General features: G+C 61.6%; 2 protein-coding genes across 21 annotated transcripts in view; one reads left to right on the forward strand and one right to left on the reverse strand.

Moving 5' to 3' along the window:
* Nucleotides 1–9,269, reverse strand: part of ALG1 (ALG1 chitobiosyldiphosphodolichol beta-mannosyltransferase) — a 74,709-nt gene extending 65,440 nt beyond the window's left edge. The window contains exons 1-11 of one of the 7 annotated variants that reach the window (XR_016225956.1): nucleotides 8,978–9,266; nucleotides 8,501–8,578; nucleotides 8,312–8,415; nucleotides 6,033–6,181; nucleotides 4,944–5,033; nucleotides 4,543–4,648; nucleotides 3,863–3,984; nucleotides 3,688–3,726; nucleotides 3,344–3,403; nucleotides 1,932–2,042; nucleotides 590–704 (exon numbers count right to left, since the gene is read on the reverse strand). Coding sequence is in view for 3 of the 7 variants with exons in the window: in XM_089321264.1 (XP_089177390.1) it covers nucleotides 590–704; nucleotides 1,932–2,042; nucleotides 3,344–3,403; nucleotides 3,688–3,726; nucleotides 3,863–3,984; nucleotides 4,543–4,653; nucleotides 4,944–5,033; nucleotides 6,033–6,181; nucleotides 8,312–8,415; nucleotides 8,501–8,578; nucleotides 8,978–9,182 (1,184 nt within the window). In the remaining 4 variants the exon portion in view is untranslated. Of the gene's footprint in view, nucleotides 1–589; nucleotides 705–1,931; nucleotides 2,043–3,343; nucleotides 3,404–3,683; nucleotides 3,727–3,862; nucleotides 3,985–4,542; nucleotides 4,654–4,943; nucleotides 5,034–6,032; nucleotides 6,182–8,311; nucleotides 8,416–8,500; nucleotides 8,579–8,977 lie in introns of those variants that run through there. The other 6 variants (XR_016225954.1, XM_089321264.1, XM_002723692.6 and 3 more) reach the window with 6 other exon arrangements.
* Nucleotides 9,270–13,448: 4,179 nt separating this feature from the next.
* On the forward strand, nucleotides 13,449–22,474 carry C19H16orf89 (chromosome 19 C16orf89 homolog). Of its 14 annotated transcripts, none has more exons than XR_016225973.1 (8): nucleotides 13,449–13,720; nucleotides 14,872–15,060; nucleotides 15,780–15,910; nucleotides 16,426–16,543; nucleotides 18,811–18,946; nucleotides 19,535–19,639; nucleotides 20,573–20,659; nucleotides 22,152–22,474. XR_016225973.1 is itself a non-coding variant. In XM_070063981.2 (8 exons), the coding sequence occupies exons 1-8, from the start codon at nucleotides 13,513–13,515 to the stop codon at nucleotides 22,283–22,285; spliced, it is 1,104 nt and encodes a 367-aa protein (XP_069920082.2). In that variant the 5' UTR covers nucleotides 13,452–13,512; the 3' UTR covers nucleotides 22,286–22,474. The 14 variants fall into 14 exon arrangements, 12 of the variants coding, with proteins under 12 accessions (XP_089177401.1, XP_069920083.2, XP_089177399.1 ...); XR_016225974.1 differs by having other exon boundaries at nucleotides 16,450–16,543; XM_070063981.2 differs by having other exon boundaries at nucleotides 13,452–13,720; nucleotides 15,780–15,930; nucleotides 16,450–16,543.
* The last annotated feature ends 72 nt before the right edge of the window (nucleotides 22,475–22,546 follow it).

Genomic DNA, 22,546 nt, shown 5'->3' on the forward strand with positions numbered 1-22,546 from the left:
GCGTCCAGGCTGATGTACAGGAGGGGCCTGTGCCAGTGCACGGAGCTCAGGCACTGCCTGTTCTTCAGTGAGAACCCGCTCAGGGGCTGCTTCCGTCTTAACTCCACGCCCAAGAACAAAGGTAGAGGGTGCCCCAAGATCGGCTCCGTACACGGTGGCAGCTTCTCAGGGTCACGGACAGTTTGATCTGTCCTAGCTCAGCTCACGGGAGGGTCGCGCCCCCTCAACCTCCCACAGTGCCCAGCCCTGGGGCCACATTCTCCAAACTCTGCCAACACCGCCCATTCCCACAGCAGCAGTGCAGTCACACGATGACACACGGCTGACACACCCCACTACACGGCTCAGCCAGAGGGGACATGGAGAGAGAGGCCACCGTCCCCATTCTGTGAGCACAGAACACTGCTGCTGTTGGGATGGGCGGTGCTGGCAGTACATGGAAGCCGACTACTCCATGCTCAGCTGAGCCACAGGAAGCAGAGGGTCCTTGTTCTGGGCAGATGGGAGGCGTCCTGCTGGGCCCCTGGGCCCAGCAGCTGTGACCCCCTCGGCTGAGAACCCACGCCCGGAAGTTTGTTTCCACTCCTACCACTTGAAGGTCACTGCACACACAGGCAGGCAGCACCCGAACATGTCCACCACCTTCATGGGCAGGTCCAGGCCACTGGAGGACTTGTGCAGACACACACCCAGGTCCGCCGACCCTGCAGGGAGGTGGGGCGGGGTGTGAACACAGAGCTAGCAGGGCTGTGCACACCTCCCGCGGCAGGCAGATCAGGGAAGGTCTAGGCTGCGCACACGGGGCTGACACCGGCCAGGGCAGACCCGGCAGCACTGCCCAGTGGCCACTCCAGGCCATTCGGCCCAGCGCTCACCACTTAAGTTGAGTTCACTCCGCACTGCACCCGTTTCCTATAAAGAGGCTCCCGGGCAGTCACTGCACACGGTACAGTTTCTGTTGCGGTGACGACGGACACGGAGTGGTGACGGTGGCTCAGCACCATGCACGTAATGAACGCCGCTGAGCCACACACGGCTGAACGGCTGATACGGCGACTGATTTTACTGCGATACTTTGAAAAAGAACCCAGGGCAGATCCAGCTGTCCTCATGAAGACACAGCATGCGGGGCAGGCCTGGGCAGCACGGGGTAGGCCTCAGCTTGGGACACCGCACCCCTTAGCAGAGCGCCAGTTCCAGGCTGGCTACCTGCTTCTGATCCAGCTCCCTGCTAATGTGTCTGGGAAAGCAACGGAAGATGGCCGAGTGCTTGTGCCCCTGTACCCACGTGGGAGGCCTGGATGGAGTTCTGGGCTCCTGGTTTCAACCTGGCCCAGCCCTGGTTGCTGTGAGCATTTGGGGAGTGAACCAGTGGGTGGAAGCGTTCTGTCTGTCACTCTGCCTTTCAAATGAAGCAAGCCCAGTATTTAAACTCCACAGACACTGGAAACTGCTGTCTGCCAAAGGCCGTGGGCTGACACTGCTCACAGCTCACAGTGGCCACTGGGAGATGATCCAGGGACAGTCCCCAGCTTCCCTCCTCCCAGCAACCGAGAGGGAGAGACGGGGCTTTCTCTGCTGACAGGCCGTCTCTGCACACCTGGGAGCTGCCACCTCCCACACCTGGAGGACACAGGCCCCAGCCAATCCCAGGCCCAGCCCTGGTGCAGACCGCAGAATGCAGGGTGTGGGGGCTGAGGGCCCTTGGCAAACAGCCTCTGGGTTCCTGGGCAGGGAGGGGCTGGCATGCCACAAAGGGGCCTCTCCAGGACTCAGCCAGGGTTCCCGGCAGGCCACCCCTAGATGGCCAGTGGGCCAGGGCCCAGTCTAGCCTGAGGCCTTTGTGACTGGCCTGTGAGCTGAGCGTGGCTGGCACAGTTCTGAAGGTTCTGGCGGACCTCCCCAAGCCCCACTTCCCGCCGATCTCTCACCTAGGAGTAAGGGGTAGTCCTCGGCCTCCAGCCACGGGGTGCACACCTGGACGTGCTGGAAACGTCGCTGGGCCAGCAGGCGGCTGTAGTGCTCCTTCAGGGGCCCTTTGCCTTGGCAGAGAAAAGCAGGGGCTGCAGGAGGCCCCCTGCCCCACGGCCCCAGCTCTGGCCACTGCCCCAAAATATCTTCCCCTCAGCAGCCAGTCAGGCCCCTCCGGGCCCATCCACAAACAGCCTCAGGAGCCAGAGATCCCACACGGTGGGCACTCAGGCCACTGAGGTACGGAAGGCCCTGCGACCTGCAGCCGCCGGCCGCGGACTCTGAGCATGGCCGGGATAAATGCTGGCCAGGTGGACACAGCATCATCATGTAAGCCCCGGTGGGGACACGGGCCTGCTTCCCGCCCCGCCAGGAGCCGGCCAGGTGAGAAGAGGGAAGGGAGCAGCCAGAGCGCCAAGCCCCACCCCCACTCCTCACCGGTGTCTGGAGGCAGCTCTGGGCCCCACATGACCTCTCAGGTTTGGGAAATAAAAGGGTGCTTAGAACCACTGAGGGGCCGGCAGGTAAGCAGGCACGGCAGCCACCTGCACTGCCACCACACGGGTGCCGGCTTGAGTCCCGGCTGCTCCACTTCCCATCCAGCGCCTCCCTGCTGACCGGCCTGAGAAAGCAGTGGAGGACAGCCCAAGTCCTCGGGCCCCTGCACCCACGTGGGAGACTCAGAAGAAGCTCCTGGCTCCTGGCTTCAGTCTGGCCCAGCCCTGTCCTTTTCAGCCATTTGGAGAGTGAACCAGCAGACAGAAGATCTCTCTCTCTCTCTAACTCTGCCTTTCAAATAAATAAATGAGGGGCCGGTGCAGTGGAGTAGTGGGCTGAGCCTCTGCATGCCACACCAGAATCCCACATGGGTGCTGGTTCGAGTCCTGGCTGCTCCTCTTCCAATCCAGCTCTCTGCTGTGGCCTGGGAGACCAGAGAAGAAGGCCCAAATGCTGGGGCCCCTGCACCCACATGGGAGACCTGGAGGAAGCTTCTGGCTCCTGGCTTAGGACTGGCCCAGCCCCAGACCAGACACTGCAGCCATCTGGGGAGTGAACCAGCAGACGGAAGATCTTTCTCTCTATCTCTCCTTCCCTCTGTGACTCTACCTCTTAAATAAATAAAAAATAAAAAAGAACTAAATGCTAAAAATAAATGAATCTTCAAAAGTGAATAAATAAATAAAAACCACTAACAATGTGGAGAGCCCACTGCCCGAGGTCTTCTGAGAGTCCGACCTGGGCCTTGGTTTCCCTTGTGAGGAGTGGACGAGGAAACCCCACCTGCAGAGCTGAGGCAAAGCTGTGCGGGAGGTGAAGGCTGCGCGCTCACCCACCCCCTCCCCCAGCACGGGGGCGTGGAGTCCGGCAGTACCTGTTATCACACAGACTAGAGCAGGAAGGTTGTCTCCGTGGAGGGCCAGCTGTTCAAACTCTGTGGACAAAAATACTGAGCCACTAACCGGGCCACTGGACAGCAGAGCGGGGACAGGGGAGACAGCTGGAGATGCTCTCCCAACACAGCACCTCACATCAGACCTGGCCACCCCATGGCCCAAACGGGGCCCGAGAGCTGCCCATGTCCACTCCTGCTGTCCTCAGGCCGTGCCTGCCCACCCAGGGCCCGGGGACAGGAGCACGCAGCAGGCCTGCCAGGCCAAGCATCTCACAGCTGTGGGGTCCCAGCAAGCCTGGGCTGCAACCGAGCCACACACCTACTTTCTAAGGCAGCCAGCAGGATGGAGAAGTCCTCGTCCTCTGCAAGAAGAGAACTGAGCGTCACAGGCCTGTCCCCAGGCGCCCCGCCCGGCGACCCACCCTCCCCTCCTGGTGGGGGCCTCAGGAGGCAGCAGGTGCCCGTCACCCAAGTGCCCGGGGCAGGGCTCAGGCACACCTGTCCAGCTTGTACTGCTGACCAGCAGGGCCGGCCGCCCGCGCAGCTGTGTCACCGCCCCGCTCCGAGCATCGCGCTCCGTGAAAGCCGACCTCTCCACAGCAGGGTCTGAGGGCTCTGAGCTGGGGGAGCAGAGGAAAAGTGGGGAGATGCCGCAGGGCAGGCTTAGGGCCCAGGATGCTGTCTCCCACCTCAGTGAGGCCCAGCTCAGAAAGGACAGGCACCTGCCCACAGCAGCACCGCCCTGCCCACCCCGCCACCAAGGCCTGGGAGAGCGGTCACTTGCTGGCAGGGGCCACAGCAGGAGACAGGACTCCCAAGCCAGACCTTCCCCCACTTGTCTCTCAGACAGAACACCGTGACACCCTCGGCCACCAGGCTGGGTTACTGGGGACACAGACAACACATATGCAGGGCAGCACAAGGGCCCCTCCTCAGCTCCAGGGGACACCCCGAAGACAGGTCCAGGGACCCCAGCACAGGCACGGAAACCAGCGCAGCTCCACAACCGCCGCAGGTGGCAGGAGGGGAGGGTGCATGCCGTGTGCCCAGTAAAACTTTATTTACAAAACCCAGGGGCGGGCCCTGGATTCCTGGATGCCCAGGTCTGCGGTGGAGACAGGGGAGAGGCCACCACGGCAGCGAGGAGGAGAGACGGCGGCCGAAGCCAGCAGGCCTACCGGGCCCTGAAGGGAGAGTGGGTGTGGCCCAGCTTCAGGAACAGCTCGTGCTGCAGGTGCAGGGGCGTCTCTTTGAAGAAGGACGCCGGCTTGTCGTGGACGGTCACTGCTCTGCAACGACATCACGGGGCACTCCAGGGAGGGGCGGGCCAGGCCCCAGGATCCTGGGACCCAAGCCTCAGACAATACAAGGCCTTGGGATCACTCCGAAAGCAGAGATGTGCTAACAGCAAAACTGCCCGGGGCCTCCCAGCTGGCTAAGAATCCCAGCCCCCCCATGCCGCTGGCGTCCCAAGGCCAGCAAGCACCTCCCAGCCTCTCGGTGTTGCCGAAAGCCTCGCTGCTCCCTTCCCCACCAGCCCGGGGCCCCAGGCCTCTTTCGGCCTGATGGGCATCCATACCTGATGTGCCAGTTCTCCGCCAGGTCTTCCCGCATGGCGTTGGTCACACACAGGTTGAAGTGCACCAGGCGCCCAAAGAGCCTCTCGTACCTGAAGAGACGCGCGGCTGATGGGCGGGGGGCCCAGAGCAGGGAGACCCCGCCCGCTCCCTACAGAAGAGGCTGCAGAGCGAGCAGCCCTGAGCTGCCTGCAGGTTCTCTGCACCTTCCTGTACGTCCGGGCACCTTCCAGCACGAGTACCGGGACTCGACCAAGTGAAAAGTGGCCTCTCTTGAAATGCAACACAGGCCTCCTGACGCGATCCCAGCCACCCTGTGCTCCCACTGCCCGAGTGGGGGCCCACACCTGCTCTCACCATGGTACAAAGGAAGTCAGCAAAGGTGAGAGAGGTGCCAAGACACTGTGGCCAGGCCTGAGGCAGGCAGCAGGTGACGCTCAAGGCATTGAGTCCCTGCCACTCACGCAGGAGACCCAGGAAGAGCTCTGGGCTCCAGGCTTCAGCCTGGCTCAGCTCTGGCTGTTGCGGGCATCTGGGGAGTGAGCCGGCATAAGGGAGACCTCTGTGTCTCTCTACCTTTCAAGTAAATGTCAGTGATTTTTTAAAACGGGTGCTTTCTGCTCTGGGTCCAGCCTGCTGCACGGGCCTTTCTTCCCGCCACAGTGACTGTGGTGCTGATTTGGGACCTGCCCTCACTCTCTGTCCAGCCATGTGGTCCGGGTGTGACTCGGACCCGTCTCTCGTCACAACAGGGGATCACAGTGCCTCACGTCCGTGGGCGGATCAGACCTACATGAGCCAACCAGGGAGACTTGCTCTCCCCTGGAGCCTCATCGCATGGGGATGCAAACTAGGGGAGCCCCCGGACCCTGAGACCACCCTGCGAAGAGATCACAGAGAGAGAAGAGCCAGGCCCCGCTGACAGCAGCCTAAGCTGGAGGCCATCTCTCAGGACCTCCCAACGCCCTCCATTGCTGACGCCTGTTCCTACCCAGCCAGGCCCTCAATCTGCAGACACACAGGACCAGCCTGAGTCCACCCCGTTGACAAGGTCCGAGGGACGGCATTCACACCCTCCACCCGGATCTCACCACTTGGCCAACAGGACGAGGGGGTGGCGGGGCCCATGCACCAGACCCATGATGGAGTAGCCGTAGTTGTGCCAGTCGACGACGAGTTTGCTCCCACAAAGGCAGCCCACAAACCAGCAGACAGCAATGGCAGGCAGGCCGGGGGGGTTCTGGGACAGAAAGGGCGGGATGAAGACAAGGAAACCCAGACCAGACTCCGCAGTAACAACACACGGGCTCCCGACAACCAGGAAGCAGAAGATAGGCCCTCTCTGCCAGCGCAAAGGGACGACACGTCATAAGAGAAACAGAACTGACCGAGCGGAAGTGAGCAGGATCACCCACGAGCAGACACGAAGCCGCGTTCACCCACCACAGTGAGGCTCTGAGCCCAACGTTGGCTGGAGACGGAGGACGCAGGGGAGCACGGCCACCCCGGTCAGTGGGGGAAAAGCCGGCCCGGCCCTACGGTAAGGCAACCCGGGATCAGATCCCAGCGTGTTCCAAGTACACACAACTGTGGCTGAGCAAGGCCACGGCCAGGAACCCACCTTCAGGAAGAAGCTGGCCGGGCCCACTGCACTAATATGAGCCGCACTGCTTGTGTTAGGAAGAATGCCTGGAATTACCCGACTGTCCGTTAAGGTGAGACTAAATAAACACAGTACTGCAACCGGGTGCCGCCCACCGGAGGAAGGTGTGCCCGCGTGTCAACAGTGGGTGAGGGGGAGACCCGTAAGCTCCATGCTAGGGCCGCGCTGTGGCACGGCGGGTTAAGTCTCTGCTTGCAAAGTCAGGATCTGAAATCAGGGCACCGCTTCTAGCGCAGCTGCTCCACTTCCAAACCAGCTCGCTGCCAGTGAGCCTGAGAAAGTGCACAGACGGCCCGAGTGCTGGGGCCCCTGCACCCACGTGGGAGACCCGGGTGGAGTTCTGGGCTCCCGGCTTCAGCCTGGCACAGCCCGTGTTGCAGCCATGTGGAGAGAAAAGCAGCCAATGGAAGATTATCTCTCTCTCCCCTTCTCTTTCATTTTACCTTTCAGATACGTAAATAAATCTTTTTTTTTTTTTTTTTTATTTATTTATTTATTTTTTTGACAGGCAGAGTGGACAGTGAGAGAGAGAGACAGAGAGAAAGGTCTTCCTTTTGCCGTTGGTTCACCCTCCAATGGCCGCCGCGGCCGGCGCGCTGCGGCCAGCGCACCGCGCTGATCCGATGGCAGGAGCCAGGAGCCAGGTGCTTTTCCTGGTCTCCCATGGGGTGCAGGGCCCAAGCACCTGGGCCATCCTCCACTGCACTCCCTGGCCACAGCAGAGGGCTGGCCTGGAAGAGGGGCAACCGGGACAGAATCCGGCGCCCCGACCGGGACTAGAACCCGGTGTGCCGGCGCCGCTAGGCGGAGGATTAGCCTAGTGAGCCGCGGCGCCGGCCGTAAATAAATCTTTAAAAAAAAAAATTCAACTCTAAGAAGATTCAAAAGCGGGGCCGGCACTGTGGCTTAGCGGGTAAAGCCACCACCTGCAGTGCCGGCATGCCATATGGGTGCTGGTTCAAATTCCAGCTGCTCCACTTCCGATCCAGCTCTCTGCTGTGGCCTGGGAAAGCAGTACAAGATGGCCCAAGTCCTTGGGCCCCTGCACCCACATAGGAGACCCGGAAGAGGCTCCTGGCTCCAGATCAGCTCAGCTCTGGCCACTGCAGCTACTTGGAGAATGAACAGGCAGATGAAAGATCTCTCTCTCTCTCTCTCTCCCTCTCCCTCCAACTCTGCCTTTCAAATAAAATAAATGAATGTTTGGTGGGGGGGAACAGCATCACGGTTTAAAAAAAAAAAACAACACAGAAGGTTCAAAAGCTAACGGTGCCACTTCTTAGCTGTGCAACACGGAGCTACTTTCAGAACGCCTCTGGGTGCAGGCTTCCACATCCCTGAAACGCAGACGACACAAGAACCTGCTGTGTGCGGTCGCCTGGGGATTAAGGAGGTAACACAGGCAAAGCAGCTGAACACGAAACAAGCGCAAGGTAAGACGGCCCCTAAAGGACAGAGTACTGACGGGCCCCATCGACAGAACGGAGTCACCGCACAGGCTCCTGCTCACGTCTTTGCGAGTGCACACGCACACGCGCACACACACGCGCGCGCACACACACACGCGCGCGCACACACACACGCGCACACACACACACGCGCGCACACACACACGCCACTCTCTCGGCTGAGCATCAGTAAAAGGCTGGGAGGGCAGCAACACTGGCTACAGGGGATCTCTAGGAGGAAGCCAGCGGCTGAACCCACCTGGAGAAAGATGTAGGCGGCGGGCTCCGTCCATATCAACCTCCACAGCAGGTGCACGGCCTGAAACGCAACTTTGATCCCGTACTGGAGAAGTCGGGGCCCGACTGCAGGTCAGAAGGCGCCGTCAGCACCCGCGCAGCCCCACACCGCCCCCGCGGAGGCCCAGGAGGGAGGCTGACCGCACACTACCTGCAAGGCGCCGAAGCTCAGTCAGCCTCACCATCTGAATGCGGTCGCTCTGCAAGAGCTCATCGCGGGGTTTGGAGTCTGAAAACAAGAACCTCCCATTTGCTGTGCCGGAAACAGCAACGCACCCGCCGGTCGGCGCGACTCGGTTCACACTGACCACCGGACGGGAGACTGTCCAAAAACCTTCCTCCCTTCCCCAGCAGCCAGGAGACAGAACGAACGAAGCCCATGCCCGCCCGGACTGCACGGGCGCCCACGGTGTCACCCTAGGCGCCCACGGTGTCACCCTAGGCGCCCACGGTGCCTGGCACAGTGCGGGCACGCCCTGCACTAAGGCAGACCCTCCCTCCGCCCCCGCCCCGGGGCTGCAGACTGCACGGGGACTCCAGGCCGCCAGGGTCAGGCTACCAAGGAGACGCTGGGAGGAATCTGGGGGCGGCCGCCTCGCCCCCGACCCGCGCCGGGCTCCGCGCTCACCGCAGAAGCCCAGGAGCGTCACGGAGAAGCCGTGCTTGGCCAACGACAGTGCGTGGTACTGCATGCGGGGGCTGCGGCCCACGTCGCCCAGCACCACGACGACCACATGCCTGGACGCGCGCCCCTGCCGCCGGCGTTTCCCCGCGCGGAGCAGCAGCAGACACAGCGCCAGCAGCGCCAGCAGCGCCACGCAGGACGCCGCCATCTTGACAGACAGCCACGTGACCACGCCCCTGGGCCGGGCACGCCGTGCGCAGCCGCAGACCGAGCCTCCGCGGTGCGCACGCGCTCTCTGACCTGAGCCGCCCGTGACCACGCCCCTGGGCCGGGCACGCCGTGCGCAGCCGCAGACCGAGCCTCCGCGGTGCGCACGCGCCTCTCTGACCTGAGCCGCCGCGGAGGAGACCCGGGGGCGCGGGCGCATCCCATACAGAGAGTTCCACCTGCCGCGGGCACGTTCGCTTTTCAGGATTTTTATTCTGCTTGAGTAAAACATAAACGATACAGCGAGAGGGGAGGGAGCGAGGCAGGCAAAACCCTGACGACCTGTTTTTAAACTGTTCCCAGGAAGAGGCGACCATTTGCCCCCTGCGCCTTCAGTGCACCTGCTGGGGCGGCCCGGGGCGGAGGTCAGGGGCGGCCACGGCGTAGCCGCCTCGCCTGGGCAGGGGCCCTGGCTGTCAGGAAAGAAGAGACAGAGACGAAGCCACAGCCAGACCAGGTTCATTCAGAATAAAGCCGGGTGGGGGTCTCACTCCCGGGTGAACGCTCGCAGAGCGAGCCCCTTCCCGCCGCTTTGTAGATGAACCGCTCCGTAAGGGAGTCTTGGGGGTCTGAGCTAAGCTGGGCTCGTTCCAGAGGTCCTGCGAGATCACAGTGCGAGCTGCGAGGGGTTTGGGCTGGGGCTGGGGCTGGACTCGGGCTGAGCTGGAGGGAGAGAGCTTGGAGGAGTGGGGAGGGCTCAGCTGAGGGCTGGACTTTTCACACAGTGGTGTGTCCAGCAGACCAGGCGGGCGGGGCTGGTCAAGGCAGGGTGGGGCTGCATTAGCGCAGAGAAATCGGGGCCTGCTTGCTGTTGTGTAGGTCGGAGGTCAGCGTGGACCTGAGGCGTTTTGTCCTTGCTCCATCACTAGCCTGCGCACACAGGGCACTCTGCGAAGCCACCCCGCTGCCCACCCCTGCCCACGGCCCCAGCACGGGTGGCGCCACCCACCCCCGGGGGGCACCCTCCTCCCCTGGCCTTCCCCTCCCCCCAGTGCTGTCCGCCAGCAGTGACAGGAAGGAGCTGGGAACCGCGACCTCAGCCTGGCGGTCCTGAGTCTTCTGCTGCACCTTGGACAGGGCGTGCCTGGTCCACTGGCACTTTTCCCCGGGGAGGGACACTTCCAGCCTCGGAGGGCACCTCCTGGCCTGAGAGAGCGACGGCCAGGCATGAAGGAGGGGGAAACTGAGAGCAGAGCCGCGCTCGGGGAGACCTGGTGGGAGAAGGCCTTGGCGTCTCCCCCAGGAGAGAGAGGCCAGCAGTGTGGCCGGCAGGGGGGCTGCAGAGTGGGCCAGCCCGGCTGTGCTGCCTTCCCTCGGGGAATTTGGTGGCTCCCTTCCAGGGTGAGGACTCCCCCTGGGCCTCTGCCCTGCCACCTGCTGTGTGACAAAGGTCACACTAAGTCCCTCAGGGCCTCAGGTGGTTAAGTACCCACTTCAGGGCTCCACGATGATTGACAGAAGTATTGGCAAAGACAGGTTTCGCCTGGGACATGGAGGAGGCGAGAGATCTGACTCAGCACCCAGACTCGTGACACTTGTGCAGTAGTGGACTCCCCTGGGGGTGCCAGAGGAGCTCGCCTGTGTCGCAGGGGTGGCTGGATGCGGCCCAGCCACCTGGCAGATGACCCAGCTCATTCCCGAGGACTTTCCAGAGGGAACTGAAAGCAGGTTTTCAGGCAAACCTTGTGATCAAATGTCCATGTCGGCACCGTTCTCACATGTCCGTCGGTGCATGAACCCACAGACAAAATGCAGCCTATCCCCACAGCACGAGAAAGAACACGGGCCTGCCACACGCTACAGCACGGATGACCTGAGGACATGGGAAAGAAGCCAAGCTGTGTGACTCTGTCCATGTGCAGTGTTCATCTGTGGGGACAGGAAGGAGGGCGCGGCGGCCAGCGGCTGGGGAGCGGGTGCCCCCGAGTCACCCGCTTGTTTGGGGTGATGATGGTGTCCTAGGAGCGGTGGGTGCACAACTTCATGCATACACGAGTAACCGCAGCAAAGCCGTGTGTTCTTCAAGGGGGGGATCTTACGGTGCGTGGTCGCCTCTCGAGAGGGCTGCTCCCTTCACTCCTTCAGGCGTAAATTTCTAAAAGCATTTGGGAGGGAGTGAGCAATACTGAAGTGAGAAGGTCGAGAGGCCGGCGCCGCGGCTCACTAGGCTAATCCTCCGCTTTGCGGCGCCGGCACACCGGGTTCTAGTCCCGGTTGGGGCACCGGATTCTGTCCCGGTTGCCCCTCTTCCAGGCCAGCTCTCTGCTGTGGCCAGGGAGTGCAGTGGAGGATGGCCCAGGTGCTTGGGCCCTGCACCCCATGGGAGACCAGGAGAAGCACCTGGCTCCTGCCATCGGATCAGCGCAGTGCGCCGGCCGCGGCGGCCATTGGAGGGTGAACCAACGGCAAAGGAAGACCTTTCTCTCTGTCTCTCTCTCTCACTGTCCCCTCTGCCTGTCAAAAAAAAAAAAAAAAAAAAAAGAGAAGGTCGAGAGCCTGGAGCCCAGAGCCTGCGCACAAGGAGCAGTGTGCGTGGTGGTGTTCCTGCAGATCTGTCACCCCCTAGCTGAAGCTCCGGGGCCGGTGTGTTTCTGACTTCAGAATGCGTGGATTTTCGGGAGAGAATGTGTTACCCATGGACATCCCAGTCCCGGCAGCATCTAAGACAGCAGCCGGAAACCCAGCGGTAACATTTCTGCAGGGAAATGGGTGTGTGCTCACCCTGAGTGAGACGGAGACGACCTCAGAACGTCACCGCGCAGGACAGCTCGGGCTCAGACGGGACACCTGGGGCATTACACCTTAAAAAAGGATAGCAAAGGGGCCGGCGCTGTGGCGCGGTGGGTTAAAGCCATGGCCTGCAGTGCCAGTGTCCCACATGGGCACCAGTTCAAGTCCCAGCTGCTCCCCTTCCAATCCAGCTCCCTACTAATGTGCCTGAGAAAGCAGCAGAGGATGGCCCACGTCCCTGGGCCCCTGCACCCACGTGGGAGACCCAGAGGAAGCTCTTGGCTCCTGACTTCAGATTGGTCAAGCCCTGGCTGGGCCATTGTGTTTGGTGAGTGAACCAGTGGATGGAAGATCTCTTTGTCTGTCTCTCTGTATCTCTGACTTTTAAATAAATAAAATAAATCTTTTTAAAAAATGGAAAAGTTTTAGAACTCAGAAATGAAAAGTAATCCAACAACATACACACACACACACACACACACACACACAAGGGGATAAAAGGGAAGAAGAAAAATCAGCAAAGGAAAAACAGCCCAAGAGCCTGGCTGTGTTCAATGGAGGACGTGTGTTGCCGTTGATTTCTCAACAATGTTGCAGTGGATTTGTTTCTGAGAGGAGCAGCCAGGTAGGGGGCAAGAGGCGAGGAGTCACCACACAGACCCCGGCAGGGAGTCAGGTGAAAGCAGGCCTGAGGCGAGCAGCCAGCAGACTCGTTTATTATAGTTGGAACCACATTTTATATAGCCAAGACCAGCCAATCTGGTCAAGGGGCGGTCTATGCCCCAACCAATCACAGCCTGTTGCCAGGCAGGCTCCATTGCCAGGTGGGTTTCAAAGCCATTCCTGAAGGCTGGCGCCGTGGCTCAATAGGCTAATCCGCTACCTGTGGCACCAGCACACCCGGTTCTAGTACCGGTCAGGGCGCCGGATTCTGTCCCAGTTGCCCCTCTTCCAGGCCAGCTCTCTGCTGTGGTCAGGGAGTGCAGTGGAGGATGGCCCAAGTGCTTGGGCCCTGCACCCCATGGGAGACCAGGAGAAGCACCTGGCTTCTGACTTCAGATCAGCGCACCAGCTGCGGCGGCCATTGGAGGGTGAACCAACGACAAAGGAAGACCTTTCTCTCTGTCTCTCACTGTCCACTCTGCCTGTCAAAAAAATAAAAAAAGCCATTCCTGAGTAACTGACACTGGCTTGCCAGTGGCCACCTTGGCATGGCCTTCTCATTCCACCACAGACGTGCACGGGGATTTTCCGACAGCGCTGTCTGGGCTGAGCCTGAAGCAGCCGTGTGAGTGACGGCATCGCATGGATCAGGTCCGCTGCTTGTAACCCACAGACACGTGTCATAAACACAAATGAGCAAAAGAAATCACTTCACTTTTTGCCGGGAGCGGTCTGCCCAGGCCACCGCATCCCTACCCCCAGCTGCTGGGACAGCCCTGCCTGCGGGGGCGGGGCGGGGGAGGAGGCGGGAGGAGGGTGTGTGGGTGCCACCTGGCCGGCCGGCCCTGCAGGGTGCTACAGGATGTGAGCGGCCAGCCATGGCCAGGCGGGGGCTGCTGCTGCTGCTCTTGCTGTCAGCCCTGCAGCCGCTGTGGCCCTCTGCACTGCCCCCGCCAGGCACCGCAGCAGGCAAAGCCGCCGTCGCCGGCCTGATCCTGTCTGCACTGGAGAGAGCCACCGTCTTCCTGGAGAAGCGACTGCCGGAGATCAACCTGGATGGCGTGGTGGGGTTCCGGGTGCTGGCAGGTGGGTGAGGCCTGGGGCCCCTGGGGAAGCCGTTCTCAGCTCTGCCACCTGCGCTGCCCTCAGCCCTGGGAGCCGGCCACCTCGCGGCACGGGAGTGGCCTGCCTCCCTGTGGAGGGCTCACCCTTGCTGTGTGTCTGGGACCCACAGGCTGTACTGCAGTCTGAGAGACAGGAAGGTGCATGGGAACTTCTTTCTGGGGAGGAATTGACGTACCTGACAGCCTCTCGGGGAGGCCCTAGTAATGGGGCTCAGGCCAGGGGCCACCCCCTCCAGGGAGGGGGCCCACATGATCTGGGTCCTACTCCCGCTTCTCTTGCTTCTGTCCAAAGCCTCCTGGAGGTCCTGAGAAAACAGCTGAGTGTTTGTTTGGCTTTGGGAGACATAAGATCTGTGAGCAGGGAGGTGGCGAGAGGCCAAGGCAAGCACCGTGTGGGTGTGGCCTGAGCTCTCCCCACACTCCACCTGACCGATTTGGCAAAGGCCTTGGGCTGGGAGTCATCCCGGGATCCGGCTGACCCCAGCCCCCTCCCAGAAGTCTCCTCTCTGCCTCTCCACTGTGGGTTTCTGTCCACCCAGGGCTCCTGAGCAGGAGGCGGGACCTGGGGGACAGTCCCTCCTCCAGCATGGGGCCTCCCCGTGACCTGCCCGCTGTTGGAGAGCCCCAGGGTCCCACCCCTCCCCTTCAGGCCAGGACTGGAAGGGCTCAAGAGGCAGCCTCGGGTTGTCCTTCCCTGGGTCCCGCAGGCATCAGCAGCGATCACCATCACCCAGGGCCGCCCTCCGCAAAGCCACATCAGTGTGCAACCTGCTCAACCGTGCACAGCAGTCCACCCTGCCGTCGGAATCCTTCCCTCGTTTCCCCTCGTGGACAGGAGGTCTCCTTAATTAATGCTAATGATTAAACTTCGTTAAATGCCCACTTTCCTCACTTAACCCTTACCACTCCACCTCTGAGCAGTAAGGACCACTGCTTTCCCCATTGCACAGAGGAGCGAGAGAGACAGCAGGAAGGTGACTGACTCTGCTCCCCCATAAGAAGGTGTGAGAGTCAGGTGTGGAGGCCGTGAGGACCGCCAGGAATGCAGCTGACCCTCCTCGCTGCACTCGCAAACCCATCACTTCCGGTCAGCTCAGTCTCCCCTGCCCGCAGTGTGTCCCCTGGGGAGTGAGCCGCTCTGCTCTCTCCCAGTGCAGCTCAAAGGCGTCCAGGAGGAGTGGGCCCAGGACCCCCCACTGCAGCCGCTGAGCCTGCGCGCAGGGAAGCTGGTGGAGAAGCTGGAGGCCCTGCTCCCCAGATCCCTTCGCTACCTCCAGCTGAGTGACCCCCAGTACCTACGAGGTAAAGGGCCAGCATGTGGCCGGGTGGGCTGGGTAGCCCCATGCAGACCCCACAAGCCTGTGGTCAGGTGGACCCAGAGCTGTTGCCACCACCTGGAGCAAGTCACAGACTGCCCTCCCCATACACACAGAGCTGGCAGGAGGCGGGCAGTGCGTCTCCCCTCTGCTCAGCTCACACCCAGGCCAGACACCTACCTCCCCAACAGGAGGAGAGGGGCAGGGCTGTCGCTGAGGGTGGGATTTCTGGAAGGCAAGCAGACTTTGCCTGGCAAGCATTAGTGTTGTGCCGGCATCTCTTCTGTGCCCTGCCTCTTCCCACGGGCCTTGAGTGACTCCTCAAAGTCCCCGCCCCGTGAGCCTGGTGGAGGGGCAGGGGACATGGGGGTGCCCAGCCCCACGGCTGGTATGGCACTGGCTCCCAGGCTCACACAAGAGGCTGGGGTGGGTGGGCGGGTAGATGGTGGCCAGTCCACACTCCAGCAGCAGCCCAGCTGCACCCAGGCCAGGTCCCTGACACCTGCAGATGTCCCCGGGCTGGCTCCGTTTTGTCAGAGCTGCATCCCCAGCCTGACCTAAGAGGGCAGATCCAGTCAAAGCCCGAGCCCATCCCAACAGCGTGGCCACTGGCTGGGGCGAGCGAGGTCTGCGTGGGGCAGGGGAGTTGGGGAAGGGGGCTGGCAGGCAGGGGCTGGGCACACACACCCCTCTCCTCCCTGCCAGAGTTCCGGCCAGCCGTCCAGCCTGGGTTTTGGAAGCTGCCCCACACGTGGACCCGCACCAACGCCTCCCTGGTGTACAGCACGTGGGAGCCCCAGGACTTGTTCTCGGAGGGCAGCAGCGACCGATGCCTGGTGCAGCTGCTGGGCACGGGGTGGGCCCCCGGCTTCCCCACTCCTCAGTCGCCCTCACTGTCCAGTCCCCCACCCCCACCCCCGCCACCCTGCTGTCCCAGCCCTGAGCAGAGCTTTGCAGCCTCCGCGTCTCCTATTGCCCCAGCACACCTCCAGCTGAGCCCACCTCAGGGGCGGCGCTCTGGGTCCTCCTGGAGCCGCAGATCATGTCCGTCTGCTTTATGGTTCTGTCTCCCGAGGCTGTGGCTCCGGGATGGCAGGCTGAACCCAGCGTCTTATCCTCCTACCATGCGGCAGCAGGAGGGACCAGGACCCGGTGGTCAGGGCATTTGGGGGCCTCTGGGGTCTCCCCCAGCCCAGGACAGCCCCAGCCTGCCTCCCTGTGCTGGGGTGCCAGCTTTAGCAAGTCAACACACGGGACACCTGTGTTTGCCTCAGCATCCCCTGTGCCCAGCTGGGAGCCTTGCCGGGGTGGGGCTGGGGCCCATCTCAGAGCCCGTGGCCTCTTCCCCCAGGACGGACGGCGCCCCGCCCTGCAGGCTCTCGGACTCATGCAGGACCCTCATGACGAGGCCGGGCTGCTCGGGCTACTGCCTGTCCCACCAGATGCTCGTCTTCCTCTGGGCCAGGATGGTGAGCAAGTCGGCCGTGGGGGAGGGCCGGAGGCTCTCTGGTCACTTGTTTGTTTAAAGGCAGGCAGGGAGGGTCTCCTGAGTCCTGCTTGCACAGTGCTCCCTGGTGGCCGTGGGGCAGGAGGTGAGGCTGCTGGGTCAGGTCTGGCGGAGGGGGCCCCCGTGTGGGAGAGCTGAGTCTTTTCTTTCACAGTGGCCGTGTCTTAGCTGCACCCTCCAGCTCACAGAGTTCAGACCGCCAGGATGTCCTGCTCAGGGGCCCGTCCTAACCACGGATGCGCCGGCCGGCAGAGGTTTCACCCCAGTTACACAGAAACTTAAGCCACCACCGCCCGCTCCCGGCCTTGGGCGTCAGAGTGCTGGCCGCCTGGGTCTGGCTGCTCCCTTCTGCAGAAGTGCACTGCCCTGTTGCACACCGGGAACCCCCACCTCCAGCACCCGGGAGGAAAACCTGGCAGGGAGGGCCCCCACCCCAGGCCCACCGCTCCTCCAGGACGATAATAGGAACAATTATAATGTTTTAGAATATAAGAATATATATTCTATATTCTTTTTTTTTTTTTTTTTGACAGGCAGAGTGGACAGTGAGAGAGAGACAGAGAGAAAGGTCTTCCTTTGCCGTTGGTTTACCCTCCAATGGCCGCTGCGGCCGGCGCACTGTGGCCGGTGCACCGCGCTGATCCGATGGCAGGAGCCAGGTACTTATCCTGGTCTCCCACGGGGTGCAGGGCCCAAGCACTTGGGCCATCCTCCACTGCACTCCCTGGCCACAGCAGAGAGCTGGCCTGGAAGAGGGGCAACTGGGACAGAATCCGGCGCCCTGACCGGGACTAGAACCCGGTGTGCCGGCACCGCAAGGTGGAGGATTAGCCTAGTGAGTCGCAGCGCTGGCTATTTTCTATATTCTTATATAGAGGCCGGCGCCACGGCTCCCCTGGCTAGTCCTCCACCTGCGGCAACAGTACCCCAGGATCTGTACCAGTCAGGGTGCTGGATTCTGTCCCGGTTACTCCTCTTCCAGTCCAGCTCTCCTCTGTGGCCCGGGAAGGCAGTAGAGGATGGCCCAAGTGCTTGGGCCCTGCACCCACATGGGAGACCAGGAGAAGCACCTGGCTCCTGGCTTTGGATCGGCGCAGCGCCGGCTGTGGCGGCCATTTGGGGGGTGAACCAATGGAAGGAAGACCTTTCTCTCTGTCTCTCTCTCTCTCACTGTCCACTCTGCCTGTCAAAAATAAAATAAAATAAATAAATATTCTTATATAGAATATATATTCTATATAAGGTGGGGCTCATAACTGCTTCTCATAAAAGGTTATTTGGTGCCTGGAAATTTGTATCTGAGAAAGAACTCACTGGTTTGTTTTGCTTGCTTTTTTGTTTTGTTTTTAGATTTATTTTATCTATTTGAAAGGCAGAGTTACAGGGGAGGAGGGAGCGAGAGAGGGAGGGAGAGAGAGAGAGGTTTTCCATCTGCTGGCTCATTCCCCAAATGGCTGCAATGGCTGGAGATGGGAGATGGACCCATCCAAAGCCAGGAGCTTCTTCCAGGTCTCCCATGTGGGTGCAGGGGCCCAAGCAGTTGAGCCATCTTCCACTGCTTTCCCAGGCATATTAGCAAGGAGCTAGATGGGAAGTGGAGCAGCTGGGACTCGAACCAGCACCCACTGGGGATACTGGCACTGTAGTTGGCAGCTTAACCTGCTGCACCACAACACCGGCACGCAAGACCTGGCTGTTTTTGTGGGACGGGGTTTTTATTATTATCTCTCTACAAGCTGTGACCAGTATTTGTATAAACAATATAACAAGCAATGAGGAGATAAGTTAGTGAGGACACTGTTAGCGTCCACAGGGGCAAGTTACTCTGACCATCGCTACGGAAGTTTTCTAGATCCTGTTCTCTCCCAGCGCGGGGCAGGGAGCAGCCTGGGCCACGGCCCACACTTTGCTTAGTCCAGAGTGAGTGCAGTGAGGGCGCCTGGCTGAGGGGCCGCCCACCGTGGTCCTGGGCGCCTGGCCACTGCATCGTCCACCCACGGGGAGCCCCTGCAGTGCAGCCCCACCCCCTGGCCTTGCCCTACCTGGAGAAAGACCCTGAGGCTCACAATGGCTCCTAGCAGGCCAAGGTCACACAGCTCCCGAGTGCCAGCCCTCTCTGACCCTTCTGACCGAGCCTTGAGCAGGCCGGTGGGGCAGGGAGGTGAAGGAGGCGAGAACCGCCCAGCACTGCCCTGCCCCGGCATGAGCATTCGGGGTTTGTCACCCCAGATGGGCTGCACGGACGGGCCATTCCACCACAGCCAGCAGTACCTCAACGTCCTCTGCGCCAACATGATGGACGTGAACCGGAGGATTGAGGCCATCGGATACGCCTTCCCGGCCCAGGACCTCTTCCTGGAAAACAGTGAGCCTGCGTCCTGGCCTCTGGACAAAGCAGCAGGGCTTCCGCGAGGGGGACACACACATGCACACAGGGAGGCTGCCAGATTAAGCAAACAAGAACACAGGGTGCACCGTTAAATTTGAACTTTACATAAGCTGCAAACCAGCTGGTAGGATAAGTATATCCCAAATACTACATGGGATATACTTATACTACAAACTGCCATTTGCTGTCTATCAGAAACCCAGAAGTAGCTGGACATCCTGTATTTTGCCTGGCGCTGTGTGATTGCTTATGGCTGACTGAGGGACGGAGCCCTGAAGAGACTGACTGGCTAGCAGACTGGCAAAAAGACCCTCAAAGCCTTAGAGACGCAGAGCCCCCAGGTGGCCACTCCTGGCCTGGATATCCAAATCCTCCACTGACTTGACTTCTGAGCACCATGAGGGACCCCCTCTGGGGGACGCAGGCCACAGGCGGAGGGGGCCCGGGTCGCTAAGGCACAGCCTTGGCTGCCTGCCTCCTGGTGTTGCTGAGCCCCTGCGGGAGGAGGGGCGGGGGTGGGCCCGGGGGACAGGGCTGCAGAGGGTCCGCTGTGTTCCCTTGCAGTCATGTTCTGTGGACTGGCCGGCTTCTCCGACTTCTACAAGCACCGGTGGCTGGAGGCCATTGTCAGCTGGCAGAGGCCGCAGGAAGGGTGCTTCGGGAAGCCAGGTGAGGCAGCTGCCCCACCCCCACCCCTTGGCTGGGGGCTGGGGACTGGGAACTGGGGGCTGGGGAAGGGTGTACTGGTGGTAGGGGCACAGAAGGAGATCTGTAGCACGCGTGTGCATGCGCGCACACACACACACGCACAACTTGGAAGTGGGTTCGGAGCCACATGTCTGCAGGTGTCTTGCCTGCACCTGAGTTAGACCCATTCTTTCAGTGTTTCCTGGGCACCCACTAATGCACCCTGCACTGGCAAGACTCAGGGGAGCCAGGGCCTAGGGGAAAGAGGCAGAAACCAGTTGAACAAAGCAGGAAGTGAGGGCATTCCGAGAGGTGATGGGGGCTGTGCAGGAGGCAGTGGACTGTGAGGGCACTGGGCAGGTTCTGAAGGCAGAGTGGTCAGGGAAGGCCTCCTGGAGGAAGACCTCTGACAAGCAGCAGAGGTCACGCCCCTTCCAGCCACATGGGGGACGTCACTTCAGCTCTCTGAGTCCTGAGTCCCCGTCTGGGGACAGTGACCCTGAGCCATGAGAGCAGGACATGGCATGGCCAGTGCCCGGAGTCCTGGAGTCAGGGGAGGAACTTGGTCTCAGAGCCGCAGAAGCCTTGCAGCAAGAGCACCTCCTTTCACAGCCGAGTGTCCGGGAGGGAGCGTCTCGGGCCCCCAGACCTAGGGAGCGGGGCAGGTCGGGGTGGGGGGCTGTGGACGGCAGCCCAGGAGGTTCTGACGCTGCTGGAGGCTGGGGCCACCACCTGAGGATCCCTCAGCCGATGACGAAGCCAGGCTGTGGGGAGAGAGCCGCGGAGGGGAGCGGGAGACCTCGGGAACAGCTCCACGTTCAGTGGAAGACGGGAATTGTGGGAGGGGAGAGGGCCGCGGGGCCAGGTTCAGGGAGGACGTCTCCAAGTCCCTCTCGACCTGGCGCTGTCTCCCAGCTGCTACAGGTGAGGCTGCGCCCAGAGCACCGCAATCCCCACAGCGCCTCCTGCGAAGAGTGAAGAGGCAGGAAAAGGAATTCACAGGTAAGGCAAAGACTGGAGCTGTGGGGAGCAAACCGGACTAGACTGTTACTGGAATTAAGACTTATTCTATGCATCTGCTCTCCCACAATATGGCGCTGGGAGAGAAGTAAACAGCTTCCGCACAGCTGCCTCCAGTTCAACCAATTAACTGTAGGACTTGCTCCTGATTGGAGAGCAGCGTACTCGGCGTGTGGGCAGCCGAGTTGGGATTGGCGGAGGAGGACTATAAAGGAGGAGAGAGACGGCATGCACCGGGAACATCTATGGGGAACATCTAAGGGAACCCGTGCAGCCCCCGAAGAGAGCCGGCCGGCGGTGTGCCGCTCCCCTGCGGAAGTGGGGAATGTGGCCAGGGGGAACTGCCCTTCCACGGAGGTGGAAGGGATAGTAGCCAACCCGGGAAGAACCAGCAGCAAACCCGGGGAGGGCCGAGCAGACAGAAAGAACAGCGCAGGGTCCTGTGTTGCTCCTCCATGAAGAGGGGGAGCGACATGGAGCCAGGACCCAGCCCTGGGGCCGTGTCCACTCCCTCTCTCCTGGACACAGCGGCTGTCCATGGAGCGAGGGCCGCTGGCGTCCCTGGGGGGCCTTGGTGTTTGGGCGGGTGGGCGCCTCTGATCCTCACCTCTCAGGAGCTGATCTGGGGTCCAGAGATAACTCTCTGGGTCAGGAAGCCCAGACGTTTCACTGCAAGGCGGGGCAGTCTCAGAGGTGATCCTGGGTCGCATCTCCCCAGGGAGGCAGGACTTGCACGGGAACTTCAACGGCAGGAATTGAACACAGGGAACTTGCCTGCAAAGTGCAGGGAGAGCTGACAGCCGCAGAGAGGGGGAGACTAACCCGCGCGGAAGCTGGGGGGGGGGAACACGGTGGGAGGGGGTGGCGGCAGGCCCTGCGCAGGCTGGACACGGAGGAGACCGAGCGAAGAGGGGAGAAACTCGCTGACGTCTCCCTCACTCTGCCTGTGCTTCCTCCTGGCCAAACTTCTGCCCTGGCTAGCTGACCAGACGGGATGGAGGGGCCTATGGGGTGGCCATCAGGAAACGCACTGAGGCACCACCAGGGCGGGGAGCTTGGCTGCACTGCCCGAGCCTCAGCCTGCCCGTCTCAGAGGGGCTCGTGGGGGGGGGAGACAGGATTCAGTGTGTGAGCTTGATGAAGCAGCAGAGCCCGGGCAGCAGGCCTGGCCGGGGGAGGAGCTGCACGGGATGTGGCCCCGGGGTGGGGGCGGGAGGGGGAAGGGGACGTTGGGGCACAGATGGCACCGCAAGGCCCTCCCCTGGCACAGGACACGGCAGCCGGGCGTGTGAGGCATCTGGGAGCCGGTGAGACCTCTCCCGGAGGAAGCAGGAGTCACGGGCAGCGACACCCCAAGAAGCCGGCCGGTGCAGCCGCGTGTGCTCCCCGGGCCTAGCAGGCCGAGGGGTGACGTGCTGAGCGGTACGAGGTCTCCATCGCCCGCACTCACCCGAAGGGGTGCTTTTCTCTGCAGATGGCTGCCTCGCCCACCAGACCACCACTGCCGTGGCTGCCCTGGGGGGCTTTCTCTACATCCTGGCAGAAGACCCCGGGGAAGACGGAGCCCCGCCACCCCGAGCAGCACCTGAGCCCACTGTCCACAGATGAGCAGCCTCTATGAGGCCTCTTCCTGGGGCCCCGGGGGCCTGGGTCACTGCCTGTTGGGACAGAGATGAGCAGCAGCCCAGACCCCCACCTGAGGTTGCCGGGAAGCTGAGTGAGCAGGGCCAGGGAGGGCGTGGCTGGGGGGCCCCAGGCCGAGCAGGTAAATACACCGACAGCACCACTGGGGCCCGAGTCCAGTCTCGTTTCTGCGCCCTAAGGACACCCTTGGATGACCTCCAGGGCCCTGTCTGGAGTCTCCAGGCC

The sequence above is a fragment of the Oryctolagus cuniculus genome, chromosome 19 (genome assembly GCF_051225735.1).
Source record: "Oryctolagus cuniculus isolate XC-2025 breed Fujian yellow rabbit chromosome 19, ASM5122573v1, whole genome shotgun sequence".
Taxonomy (NCBI): domain Eukaryota; kingdom Metazoa; phylum Chordata; class Mammalia; order Lagomorpha; family Leporidae; genus Oryctolagus; species Oryctolagus cuniculus.

Coding starts and splice junctions, on each gene's coding strand:
- C19H16orf89 (XM_070063980.2), top strand. CDS start 13,513: ATGGCCAGGCGGGGGCTGCTGCTGCTGCTCTTGCTGTCAGCCCTGCAG. Junction 15,061..15,779: donor TGACCCCCAGTACCTACGAG/GTAAAGGGCCAG, acceptor CCTCCCTGCCAG/AGTTCCGGCCAGCCGTCCAG. Junction 18,947..19,534: donor GGACCTCTTCCTGGAAAACA/GTGAGCCTGCGT, acceptor GTTCCCTTGCAG/TCATGTTCTGTGGACTGGCC.